This window comes from Adiantum capillus-veneris, chromosome 15, assembly GCF_014529385.1.
Source record: "Adiantum capillus-veneris isolate H3 chromosome 15, ASM1452938v2, whole genome shotgun sequence".
NCBI classification, from domain to species: Eukaryota; Viridiplantae; Streptophyta; class Polypodiopsida; order Polypodiales; family Pteridaceae; genus Adiantum; species Adiantum capillus-veneris.
The window spans coordinates 44281746-44295821 of record NC_140945.1 but is presented as its reverse complement, the minus strand read 5'-3'; the positions used below and the strand labels follow the sequence as shown (position 1 = coordinate 44295821).

Genomic DNA, 14076 nt, shown 5'->3' with positions numbered 1-14076 from the left:
TCCCTCGGAAATTTTTTGAGCAAACTTGAGTTGTTTTGCAGACATGCTGTAATCGCGAACGATTACTTTCTTTCAAGCAAGGGGGATGTCACAAACTGATGACGTGTCAAAGCCCTAAAGAATGGAGCCAACTTGCAGATCCCGATCGAGGGGCCTAAACCCTAAGAAGAACAAGTAACAGAAGAAGAAGTCCTCCCAACTTATGGGGACCCCGTCCGATGGGGCCCCAAGGACACAAAGAATTAAAATAGAGCAGGACCCGCAGCTGATGACGTGGCAGTTTTTGAAAATCACGCTGACACTGCTGACGTGGCAAGCCGTACAGATTTCCGCGTTTTGTGCTAGCAGTTGTACGGAATTCCGTGATTTACGCTAGCAGCTTTTTAACATTGCTTTTGGACCAGAAGCTTTTGACTTTTAAGGCTTTTTATGTAAACTGCTTTTCATAGGCCAAGGGCCTTTAAATATGTGCTAAGGGCTCATTCTCTGGCATGGTTCCTGGAGAAGGTGCAATCTGGAATACGGCTTGTACTGCTTTGATGCAATATAAAGAAATACTGAAAGGGGCGCCAAGATTTGGGGCCAATACTCTCTCGGATGGTTCCGCCACTCCATGTCGCGTGTCATCTCTCTCTTTCAATTCAGTTGTTTGTTCAATCTCTTCTTTTCTATTGGCACGTGGTGCCCGTCTTGTGATAGCAGAACTAGAATGGGTGAAGGCCATTCTCACCCGAGCCCTCACTATCGTCAACTTCATCAATGCCAAGGTGAGAGTACTTGCAATTTTTCGCACATACTCCGACAAGGAGTTGAAGAAACCCACGGCAACACGATTTGCCTCTATGTGGCTTCTCCTTGAGCGCCTCTACGATGTCCAAAACAAAGTGCAAAAAACCATGGTGTCAGTCAGTTTTACCGTTTTGAGAACTTTTGACCGCGCTTTTTTATGGGAGGTTTTTGGGTTGCCTTTTGGCATAGGATCCCTCCCACCTAGCCTAGGATCCCCCCCCCCCCCCCCCACCTCCCACGTGCCTTGAGCCTCATTTCCATCTCTCTCTCTCTCTCTCTCTCTCTCTCTCTCTCTCTCTCTCTCTCTCTCTCTCTCTCTCTCTCTCTCTTTTTTTGGGAAAAGTCAGGGCTGTATATTACTGAGTACAATATAATCCCCAGCGGATGCCAAAATAGCCTATCACGTGGGGTGTACAAGCTGAATGTAAGAATGAGAGCCACTATAGGGACAACTCGACTAGAACAATCTCATGGTGGTCGGTGTGATGAGTGAAGGAGAAACCACCGAGGAGGGGCATAATGCCATGTAATTTGGTCACTTGTAAGTGTGAAGAAGAGTGGGAATCGGCCCCAACGCCGAAGGTAGGCAAATCGACGAGCCTCGGCTGCTCGAGATGTACCTGAGGAAGAATCCCACTGCCAAATCAGTGTGTGAATGATGTCCAGACAAATGGCAGTGAGGGTATCCTGGAGGAGCTGTGGAGCCGCACTGAGAATGTGAAGACAACGAGCTCTCCAAACATTCCATAGTGTAATGCTAGTGATGACTGAGAAAATTTCATCACGTGTCTGAGGATCCCCCTGCCAAGCAATCTGTGGTAGCATAGCCAAAGTCCCTCGCCGATAACCAGTCGAGGTAAGCATAATGGCTGGATCTGTGTGTCTCTCTCTCTCTCTCTCTCTCTCTCTCTCTCTCTCTCTCTCTCTCTCTCTCTCTCTCTCTCTCTCTCTCTCTCTCTCGTTCGAGGGCAAGTGTCTACACTCTAAATCTATTTAAGATGCCCTCTTTCTCTTCTTCTCCATTAACTTCCAACTCAAGGCTCAAGCTCACGAGTCATTCTCAAGCCCTCTCATGAGTCATGAGAGATTGCAATTTTCTCTAGCCTCTCAAGCTCTCCATTCCTCCCTCATAACTCTCCATTCCTCCATGAAGCTTGCCTCTCGAGTCTTCCTCTCTCACACCTCCTCTCGAGTCTCCCCATTACCAAAAAATCTCAAGCTCTCCATTGCGTAAACCTCTCAACTTTCAAGATCTACGTCTCTCAACTTTCAAGTGTTCTATCATGCCTCCCCCTCTTCATACTTTACGAAGATGGGAAAGAAGCAGGTCCATGTCCCGATATAACCGACGACATTTTGGAAGAGTGAAAAAAGAAGTATCTCCCTTTGAAAACGCGCAAGGTGGGGATGAAGAGAGCCCAAGAGGAGATAGTGCCGCCCGACATTGATGTTACCGACTCGGAGGAGGATACGAGCGGCCCTTCTCCCTATACCTCCATTACAACCGGTGCCGCGACGGCAAGGTCAATGGCTCCCACGAAGAAGAAGGCGTCGGCAAGTGCTAGTGGCCGTTCTCCAAAGCAAGCCTCTCTCTCACAATAAGCGGGTTTGAGCTCCGGTCCATTGTCAAAGAGTGGACAAGAATCGACAGATCCCTTGAGCCCGTGCGAGCCAATGGGCAAAATATGGGTGCTCCATTCTCTCCGATGGGTGGAGTGATCGTAAGAAGAGGGGCATCATTAACATACTCGTGTCATGCCTTCTTGCACCTACTTCTTGATGCGGGAGCAAGAGGCAAGAAGGTAGGCGGAAATAGAAGAGGTGAGAGTTTAAGTTGTCTCCTATTCTTGTGCAATGTGCATTGTGTAGTATGTACTTACTACTTTTCACCCTCTTGATAAGTGTTCTAAATTTTTCTTTCTTTTATGTAGGTCGGGCCCAAAAATGTGGTGCAAGTAATCACCGATAATGCATCCAATTGCACTAGCATGACCCAACTACTTGCGGCCAAATATAAGAACATTGTATGGACTCCTTGTGCCTCCCATTGCCTCAATCTTTTCATGGAAGACATAGCAGATGTCACAACCGGTTTGATGTGTCAAAGCCCTGAAGAATGGAATCAACTTGCAAATCCTAGCCGAGGGGCCTAAATCCTAAGAAGAACAAGTAAAAGAAGAAGAAGTCCTACCAACTTATGGGGACCCCGTCCGATGGGGCCCCAAGTTACACAAAGAATTAAAATAAAACACGACCCGCACTTGATGACATGGCAGTTTCCGAAAATCACGCTGACACTGTTGGCGTGGCAAGCTGTACAGATTTCCTCGTTTTGCGCTCGCAGTTGTACGGAATTCCGTGATTTACGTTGGCAGCTTTTTGGCATTGCCTTTCGACCTGAAGATTTTGAGTTTGAAGGCTTTTCATGTAAACTGCTTTTTATAGGCCAAAGGCCTTTAAATATGTGCTAAGGGCTCATTCTTTGACATGCTTCCTAGAGAAGGTGCAGAGTCTGGAGTACCGGCTTGTACTGTGTTGATGCAATATAAAGAAATACCGAAAGGAGCGCCAAGGTTTGGGGCCAATGCTCTCTAAGGTGGAATTCCGCCACTTCGTGTCGCATGTCATCTCTCTCTTTCAGTTCAATTGTTATTGAAGTGCTAAAAGTCTGTTCGGTCTGTTCTTTTCTATTGGCACGTAATGCCCGTCTGTGACAATGGTATCAGAGCATCAAGCGTGTGCTTTTCTGAAAGCATACCGGTCCTACCAAAGAGATGACAAAGCAAACCGGCGCTTCCTAAAAGTCTACTGGAATTTTATGTGAAGTATCTTCGTGGCGTGACCCCGGACTTATTAGCCACTCCCAACCTTCATACATTGCGCATCATGCGCGCTCCCGTCTTCATCGCTCTGTCTTACAGAGCATAAGCCATAAAGAACCGAAGACGTGGAATTCATGCATTCAGCAGAATATTTGCAATTTCTGCTCAACGAGCTTCATGACAACTACATGCTACCCCCTCTGATGCCCAGGTGGTAAGGACGAGAGCTTCCAACCGGCAACCTTCTCAGCCGTCTGTTCCGATCGGGGGAGTTTTCAAGAATATGGTGCAGCCATCTAACCCTGATCCAATGCAACCGCCTTTGCCATCGCCATTGCCCCCACCTCCACCACCACCACCACCAGGCTACAATGGTTGGAGCCCATATGGATACCCTTATTATCCATACCCACGATATGCACCTAACCAACCCAAAGATTTCAAAGATGGCGGCACAACAGTCAAATTTTTCACTTTTTCCGGGGTGAAAGATCGCAAGAAAGCATTGCAGTTCCTACAGCAATTCGAGAACATATATGCGTTGGGAAACTATACAGAAGAATCCAAGATTTCTCGAGCAGCGGGATTTCTTAAAGATAATGCTATGAAATGGTGGAGTTCAATCGCGACACAACCGCATGCTCCAAGGAACTGGCAAGCTTTCAAGACAATTTCTGCACGTAGTTACATGACTTCGATGTTTGAAGTCCGGATTTTGGCAGAGTGGAGCAACTTGAAAATGCTTGCCACCGAAACCATGGACGACTATAACCAAAGATTTCTCGACGTGTACCTTCCGGTGTCCTTTAAGTTCATTTTCTTGGAGGACCAGTACGAGCGCTACACCATTGGACTACCATCACCATTGCAGGAATGTTCTCTCCAAGCAAGTCTCTACCATGCAAGAGCTTATGGACCATGCCGCGGTCGACTACAAGCTCATGAGGGGAAAGTTGGAGTTTACCACAGAAGAACCTCAGGCCACTAACCACAACTCCTGCAACGAATCAATTCTCGAGAACCCCGTGAAAACCAACCTCAATAGCCTCGTTTGACACACAGTCAACGAGACGCCTTGTTACAAGAAGGCCGATGCTTCGAATGTTTCCAAACAGGGCATACGTTCAATACATGTCCTGAGCGAGCCTCGATGTCCTCAGTGCAACCTTCTGCTCCCACGTGAGACAGATCCCCGCGGCCACCTCCGGCCAAGAGGGCTAGACCTGCTATTGGACTAGTACCCGATATTTATGGTATACACCTCGAGAGTTTTAATGAATTATGCAAAGCTTATGGAAAATTCAACGGCTTGGAAGCCCTTAGTTTCTTTGACCCCAGAGCTCTGGAGAACTTTATCCATCCAGAATTCTTGAAGCAGATTCACTTTGATTATGATGCAGAGGGTAGAGAAATTGAAGCTGAGCTAGCCACGGGGCCAACTCAGAAAGTGATACCCCTCATTGGTGCTCTTCCAGTGACTATACAAGATTATCATGAAAAAGCCGATTTCCACATTATGAAGTTTGGCAATTGCAACGTTCTCTTGGGCATGCCCTGGTATGACAAGAATGATGCAACTCTCCACGTTCAGAACCAAACCATCACTGTGATGCACAAGGGTAAGCCAGTTGTCCTCAAAGTTCGGTTGTCCGAACAAAGCCCTGAATGACCTCTCTAGTTGTTTTCTAGTTAGATACTTTTGAACATTGTTTGAGAAAGTATTGTTTGAAGTTTGTTTGAAATGGATGCTATCTATTTTAAACCTGTCTTGGTGCCGATTTGAATTGTTTGATTCTAATTTTAATACTGGTTTCAATGATTCGTGATTTTACTTTCGGGTGGAGAAGTGAGAAATATTGTTTTGGTATTGTTTGAACATTGAAACGACGCAGGCCGATCCTCAGGGAGCGTTTCTTTGTATGTTTGAAAACCTCAGAACGACGCAGGCCGATGTCTAGGGAGCGTTCCGTTGTATGCTAGAAAACCTTCGAACGACGCAGGTCGATGCCTAGGGAGCGTTTGGTTGTATGCTTGAACCTCCAAGCGACGCACACTGCGGTCTGGGGAGCGTTTGGTTGTACAGTCCTCTAAGCTCATGGCTCGGACCTTTTTAGGTTATTTGTGGGGACAGTGACGAGGCAGTCGTTGAGTAGCTTCATATCGTAGACCGTTTGTCTCGGGCGAGTGCTCAGCGGCACAGTTTGTTGTGTCTTGTAACATGCATATGTGAGCATTTGTGTTGCATTGTGATGTGCCAACCACGAAATGTTCCTAATTGGATGAGATTGCCTAGGTATGTAATTTCAGTGCATCAAGACACCCGTGGAAGATCTGTGCGGTCTGGGTGTGATGGCTACTTTTACTACGTCGGAATATCAAGAGTTCCAATCAGGACGAAAGGAGAAGCCAACTTCTTGATCAAAAGAGCCGAAACGAGAAGCCAACTCCTTAACAAAAAAAAGAGCAAACAGATTGTCCCTCGGAAATTTTTTGAGCAAATTTGAGTTGTTTTGCAAATATACCGTAATCGCGGACAATTACTTTCTTTCAAGAAGGGGGGATGTCACAAACTGCTAACGTGTCAGAGCCCTGAAGAATGGAGCCAACTTGCAGATCCCAGTCGAGGGGCCTAAACCCTAAGAAGAACAAGTAACAGAAGAAAGAGTCCTACCAACTTATGGGGACCCCGTCCGATGGGGCCCCAAGTGACACAGAATTAAAATAAAGCGGGACCCGCAGCTGATGACGTGGCAGTTTTTGAAAATCACGCTGACACTGCTGACATGGCAAGCCGTACGGATTTCCCTGTTTTGTGCTGGCAGTTGTACGCAATTCCGTGATTTACACTGGCAGCTTTTTAACATTGCTTTTGGACCAGAAGCTTTTGAGTTTGAAGGCTTTTCATGTAGACTGCTTCTCATAGGCCAAGGGCCTTTAAATATGTGCTAAGGGCTCATTCTCTGGCATGCTTCCTGGAGAAGGTGCATAGTCTGGAGTACCGGCTTGTACTACGTTGTTGCAATATAAAGAAATACCGAAAGGGGCGCCAAGATTTGGGGCCAATACTCTCTAGGATGGTTCCGACACTCCATGTCGCGTGTCATCTCTCTCTTTCAATTCAGTTGTTTGTTCAATCTCTTCTTTTCTATTGGCACGTGGTGCCCGTCTTGTGACAGCAGAACTAGAATGGGTGAAGGCCATTCTCACCCGAGCCCTCACTATCGTCAACTTCATCAATGCCAAGGTGAGAGTACTTACAATTTTTCGCACGTACTCCGACAAGGAGTTGAAGAAACCCTCGGCAACACGATTTGCCTCTATGTGGCTTCTTCTTGAGCGCCTCTACGATGTCCAAAACAAAGTACAAAAAACCACTGTGTCCGATTCAAGCAATGGTGTGAAGGAGAGAACCAAGCAACCTCACAAGAGGCAAAGGCCATCCAATGGCTTTCCCTCAAAGAAGAATTTTGGGAAGAGGTGAAGGGTCTTGTGGTAGCCATCTTGCCCATCTACAAAGTGCTCCGAATGACGAACATGGAGGGATCTACCATAGGCCTTTTGCACCACTTCATGGACGAGGCATACAAGGAAATAGAGGCATCAACCATTCTTGATGGTCCACCCAATGGGACACAGTATCTCCTTTGTTCTCCATTCTCAATTCGACAATATGTTTTTTGCTAATTTTTACTATGCCTCACCTCTCTCTCTCTCTCTCTCTCTCTCTCTCTCTCTCTCTCTCTCTCTCTCTCTCTCTTTCTCTTTTTGTAGTAATGTCTTTGAAGATTCCCCCAAGAGGGATGACATCCTCTTTCTTTTCCAAAAGAGGTGGGATTTTATGAAGAGGCCCATTCACCACTTTGCGGCTCTCTTGCATCCAGTCTGCAAGAAGCCGGATCTTTTCACAAACCAAATGCTACAAGAAGAGAGCCGCAACTTCCTTCCCAAGACCCCCTCCAAAGATCATCACAGCGCATTCCTTCAAGAGCTAATCAACTATTCAACTATGGAGACCAAAGAGGCACGGCGTTTACTTCCACCGTATGTTGGAAGAGGGAGTCCTTGGTGAACCCTCTTTTTTGATGGGAGAGCTTCGATACCAATTGCCTCACCTTCAAAGAGCTGCATTAAGGATTCTTGGACAAGTAAACCCTCTTAAGCCTCGGGCCTTGGCTCTCTCTCTCTCTCTCTCTCTCTCTCTCTCTCTCTCTCTCTATATATATATATATATATATATATATATATATATATATACACATTCTAATTTCTCGAATCTCTCTTACTCATGATTCATGAATAATATTAGATACTCACTATCTCTTGAATATAATATAGGATTGCTCATCCGGTGCATGCAAGCGAAATTGGTCCGTATACTCACTTATCCACACCAAAATTCGCAACAAACTATCAACAAAGCAATCGGAGCCGCTCATCTATTGTGGCAATCTCCAAATGTTGCGCTCCATGTATGAGATGCAAATGGCTAGACAAGTAAACCCTCTTTCTACACTCTTGCTTCTTGACTCATATGGGCTATGGCTTTGCATTCCAATTCACGTGTGCTAACCTTGTCTTGACTCTTTTCTGTAACTTGTCAAATAGGTCAATGTTGATGATTGCAAGCTCTCAATTGAGACTCTCAAAAGTGTCAACAAAGAGCGTGATATGACGGAGGAGCAAATTTTCTGTGAGCTCTACTTGGAGCTAGAGGAGATTGACCGACGGGTTTCTCGCACACGATCACGCAAGAGGGTCATTGTGCGTGGAGTCCCTACGCCTTCGGCTACAAGAGGTAGAGGTGCAAGAGCTTCCCATGCTCGTGGCCGTGGGTGTGGTAGAGCATCAACAACACCCATAGAGGCTCAAACACAAACTGAGATTGAGATGGAGGCTAATACTCCTACAACGTATGTGCGGCGAGGCTCGGGAAGTGGCTCCATTGCGGCGGCCTCCATTTTGGAGGATGTGCCTATTCGTAAATCCAGCAGTATGGACCCTAGAGAGCCGGAGTATGACGAGGAGGGAAATCTCCTTAGTGAGGGAAATTATGACACACCACAATCCGATTCATGTGAGGACGAAGATGACATCAACGAGCATAGCTCATAAGAGGAAGATGATGACGATGAGAGCGGAGGAAGCTCTTAGACTTTAGTGTCTCCCATATCTTTTTTGCCCCTACTTCCACTTTTTTCACGATTGTGGCTTAGAAGGCCTACTTTTTTGTATCATCTCGATTATCAAATCTCAACTTAGCTTTTTACTTTATGACATATGTAATGCAAATTGCGGTTCATGCCCATTGTGTCGCATCGTCTTGACTCTCGACTCTTGAGTGTCGGCACTTGGCACTTGCAAGTTGCCTTCTTGTCCAATGTGATAATCAATTGTCTAATTGTCTCAAGTGTAAAATCTAGGCTTAAGAATTGTGTTTCTATTTTTGAAAGTACGTAACCATGTCGTACGACATAAAATTTTCTAGTTCAATGAGTACCGTACCTTTTCGTACGTGGACAAAACGTATGTGCCCGTACGAGACCACCCGAAATTTAGAGGAAGTGTCCAAAGCGAGTTGGAGATGCTTCGACTTCTTTGGCACCAGTGGTACAATCACCAACCTTTGTGCATTTGGAGATTCTCCCCTCACAGAACTCTCCAGGGACATTGGAGGTTGCGTCTACTCTTGCAGCTCAAGATGATCGTGATTGGATTTTGGATATCGGTGCCTCACGGCACATGACACCTTCGAAGGATCTTTTGTCCAACATGCAACGACACTATGGTACTATCTTCATTGGCGACAAATTTGAAATTCCTATTCACAACGAGGGATCTATGGAGCTCATTTCCGACGGCAGAGGGACTATGCATACCTCCAAGGTATTTTATGTTCCAAAGCTAGGATTTTCATCTTATGTCTATGCACGAGGTGTGCAAGCTTGGCATGGAGGTGATCTTTACAGAGGATGCGGTATCTATTCGGGACCGGCAATCCGGCAAGGTCAGAGGGGACTTGGTGGAGAACAGACTCTACAGGCTCCATGCTCTTTCTTCAGCGACACGGATACCCACATGTGGTCTTTGGCATTACAAATTTGGTCATTTGAACAATGATGCTCTTCGACTTTTTACTTGCTTTTCGTGAGCAGATGCTTACATGCTTACCAGATGTTGGGAGCATAGTTACCCCGAACGGGAACATGGAACAGCAATATGCATGGAATGCCATTCCCTGTTTCGGATAGTCATGTCTAAAACAGGGAACGGGGATCTGGGACGGGCAATTGGGATGGGAACGGGGAACGGAGGCTTGAAAATGGCCATTCCCTATAACTATGGTTGGGAGTAAGCATGGCAAATGCATTACTTGCATTCGTGGAAAGCAACATCAAGAATCTATTCAGAGGCTTGCTACACGCGAATCCATTGCCGTTTTGGAGTTGGTTCACACCGACCTTTGTGGACCTAAGCAGACCCCTTTCCTCGGCAAGGCTCTTTATTTCATGTTATTGGTGGATGATTTCAGCCGCTTTACTTGGGTATACTTTCTACAGCACAAGCACGAGGCATTTGGCCTCTTCAAGAATTGGCATTCTCTTGTGGAGAAGGAAAACAATCAAGTGTTGAAGACTATTTGGATCACCTTCAGAGAATGGTGTTGTGGAGCAAAAGAATAGGACAGTGGTAGAAATGGCACGACCATGCTTGAGCATCAAGACTTGCCAAAGTCTTTATGGGCAGAAGCAGTTGCAACGGCCGTTCATACCATACACCGATCTCCAACCTCTTTAGCTCCTAAGAAGACCCCATTTGAAGCCTATTTTGGTAAGAAGCCCGACGATACCGACTTTATGATCCAAAGAAGAAGGATGTTGTCCTCAACCATGATGTCCTTGATGAAATTTTACCTTCAGAGGGGGCTTCCGCTCCCAAGTCTTCCACGACGACCCCTGATGTGCCGATACTTGGAGACCCAGATTTTGATTTGCCTCTTGATGAACCCTCTTCTCCTACCCCTATCCCTCAAGCTTCAGAGGAGAATGCACTCATTCTCGATGATGCAGATGACAGTGGTTCTCATCATAGTGCAGAGTTAGAGCCAGATATACCAATAGCTCGTCCCCCAGTGAGCAAGACAAACAAGTTGCCAAAGTGGCTATTGAAGATTTTGCGAGATTCAACAACTTCGAATTTTCCACCCGATTGGTATGAAGTCGGTACTACCCGACAATCTCAACGACTTCGTTTTGTTGAGGTAGTTATAGGTGAACTATGCTTTGATATCTACATTGATCAAGGACAAAGACCCTCTTACAGTTGAGGAGGCACTTTCACAACCGAAGCGGTAGCTGGCCATGCAGAGAGAACTTGATTACATCAAGAAGAATAACACTTGGGAGTCGGTCCCGCGGCTTGCCAAGCGAAAAGTGATTGGTGTCAAATGAATTTACAAGACCAAAGACAAATCTGATGGTTCTTTGGACAAGCACAAGGCAAGATTAGTTGCCAAAGGCTTTTCTCAAAAAACAGTGTTGACTATAACGAGACCTTTGCACCGATTGCAAGGATAGCAACCATTCGGATAGTTTTTGCCCTTGCTGCCTTTTTTGAGTGGCCAGTTTTTCAGATGGATGTTGTTTCGGCCTTTCAGCAACCTCCCAGGTTCGAGGATCCAGACTTCGCACACATGGTTTGTAAGTTGCTAAAGCTCTCTACGGCCTAAAGCAATCCCCTCGCGCGTGGTACCAAAAGATAGACTCTTTCTTCCTACAACACTCCTTTCTACAGACCCAGATTTGTACATTTACTATGAGGGAGGATTGGTGACACTTGTTATACTCTGTGTGGACAATCTTGTGTTTACAGGTAGCAATGTTGAGCACATCCGTAGTACTATGGAAACCTTGGCTAAGGAGTTTGAGATGACAAATCTTGGCTTGCTGGATTGGAGATATGGCATACAGAGGGGGGTATCTTTCTCTCCCAAGAGCGCTATATCTAGGAAGCATTTGGTATGACTGAGTGCGAACCTATCTCAACACCTATGGATCCCAATCAGAAGTCGTCACAATTTGATCTCCCGATTGTAGCAGATGCTACAGAGTATCGGAAACTGGTCGATTCTCTCATTTGAGTACTCAACACCTGGTTTGATGTCGGTTTCCCATTGGGGCTTCTCAATTCCTTCATGCAGAAACCCGCCAAGTCACATTTGGAGCAGGCTCTTCAGACTCTTCGGTATTTAAAGGCGACCAAGTCATTAGGCATTCACTATGCGGCTGGAGGTACAGACCCCCATATCATTCTACGAGGATGGAGTGATTCGGATTGGGGTGGAGATCCAGATAGATGACGGTCGACTACAGGTTACACCTTTTCTTTTGGCTCAGCACTCTTGAGTAGAAGGTGAACAAATTGATGAAGACTACAAGCAATCTCGGAAGAAGAGCCATTCAGAATATCCCGGCTACTTAGGGTCAGAAATCCCCTTTCGATGAAGCGAGTAAATCCAAGAAGCGTGTTTGCTTGAGGAAGACTCCAGTTCTCAATCTTTACCCTCATCTTCAAACAGCTCACGGAGCTCTTCTTCCTCTGTCTCCAACGAGGGGGAAAAGAAGCACAAGAAGTAGAGAAAGACTCAAAAAGAAGAAGTCTAGGAAGCACTAAAAGCATTCTAGAAATTCCAAGGAAGACACCTCATCCTCTCACACTTCGGACTCTAATTCTAGCACCAATGGGCCAATATATGGAAAGAAACGAAAACCCCTAGTCCTTCCACGTTCCAACTCCGTATGATCATCTCTAGAAGAAGGGAAAGAAGACCAAGGAGTTCAAGGATAGAGGTCAAACACCAAAGTTTGACACTTTTTCAAGCTTTAAGGATTTCCATCGAGTCCTTGCATTTGTACAGCAATTTGATATCGCTTTTTCGGAAGGTCATTTCTCGGAAGCTTCCAAAATGCGAAAGGCGACGTCTTTTCTCAAGAGAAAAGCCCAAAATGTCGTCCAAATTGTCAAAGGTGCCAGAGGAAGATGCAACGAAGACAAGAACTGGATGGACACCTCGACTCCGATCTAGATCTAGAACATCTGCAATGCCACATACATGAACAAGGCACCTGTGGATCACTGAGGTAGAAAGAGATAGGACATTAGAGAATGAGAGAGAGAGAGAGAGAGAGAGAGAGAGAGAGAGAGAGAGAGAGGAAAGGCTCTCCATGCTGATAACAAGCTGTTCATACAAGTGATCAAGGGTGGTCCGGCATAGAAATCTAACATGCCCCAATGGATAGACCCAAGGTACACACAACACAACTGCTATTGACTGCTGACACTGCCAAAATCACAAAATCTAAAACCTTTAACTGCATGTATTTGCCTGTTAACAAACCAGAGGCCAAGAAAATTGCCCATGAATCCAAAGGGCTACGCATAATCGCGAAACAAACAATCTCCAAACTACAGCTCGTTATTTGAGCATTGTCATCCATGTCTCTAAGGATTTAACACCAAACATAATATTGAAGAAAAAACTACTTCCCTCATAGGGGTTTCCTTGCTACTCACACTTCGTTACCCATCACAAGAGTTAGATACTATGAGAAGGTGCAGGAAGAGCAACTTGAGCTCTAGCAAGCACACCCCCACTCCCACGAAAGTCTGTAGGTGAGAGGCTACCTCTTCTTCAACAAGATAATGACTCTACTAAAGAGAACACCTCAAGCATGTGGACATATAAGCAAGCAGTTTATATACCCAAGGCGCTCAAATGTGGCCAGATAGAAAGAACAAACACAGATAAGTAATGGAAACCTTGCTAGAAGATCTTGGGATTGTTCCTACAACATTAAATATTCTTGTCTTCTTTTCTGCCTTTATAAATGTATGCTTGTATGCGTCAAGCCATTGTGATGTAACATTTCATCACCAGCTAGTGTTCTCTTTCAAATTTTTAACTTCTATTCAGAGAATGCAACAGCCAACAAACAAGACGCAAAACCCTCAAATCTCATGATTAAAAAAGGCACAAAAGTAACGATTCCACAAAACAGACAGCAAACAGATAATCACCCACCGCGGCTACTGCCTTCACACGTGAAAAGCTGCTTAATTGGTTTTGTCTTTTGTATTCCAGTGAGGGTGTAGCTTGTGAACTCTTGATTCCTTTCAAGCCTTCAAACGCAGTGAAATTCACAGCTCCAGAGATCTCCATCTTCTCTCCTGATTAAATCCAATGCAGCAGAAGAAGACTCAGCGAAGAGAAGCCAAAGTACTCTGACGGCGATGGCAACTAACAGTAAGCAGTGGAAGCTATGGGGCAAAAACCTTGGCCAAATACAATGTAGCTCATGAGGGCCGAGGCTCTACGATAGCGCGCGATGATGTCCTCAATGACATCAATTTAAATTGACACATTTCTTCCATTTTGTTATTAGCTTGCAATGAGGACCGTAGCCTTTGC

At 45.6% G+C, this 14076-nt stretch overlaps 1 protein-coding gene across 1 annotated transcript in view; it reads right to left on the bottom strand.

Moving 5' to 3' along the window:
• Positions 1 to 14076, bottom strand: part of LOC147440594 (sulfite reductase [ferredoxin], chloroplastic-like) — a 105299-nt gene extending 91223 nt beyond the window's left edge. Inside the window, exons 1-2 of the mRNA XM_086530311.1 lie at positions 13941 to 14076; positions 13690 to 13835 (exon numbers count right to left, since the gene is read on the bottom strand). Coding sequence (XP_086386437.1) covers positions 13690 to 13835; positions 13941 to 13965 — 171 coding nt within the window. The 5' untranslated portion in view covers positions 13966 to 14076. The remainder of the gene's footprint in view (positions 1 to 13689; positions 13836 to 13940) is intronic.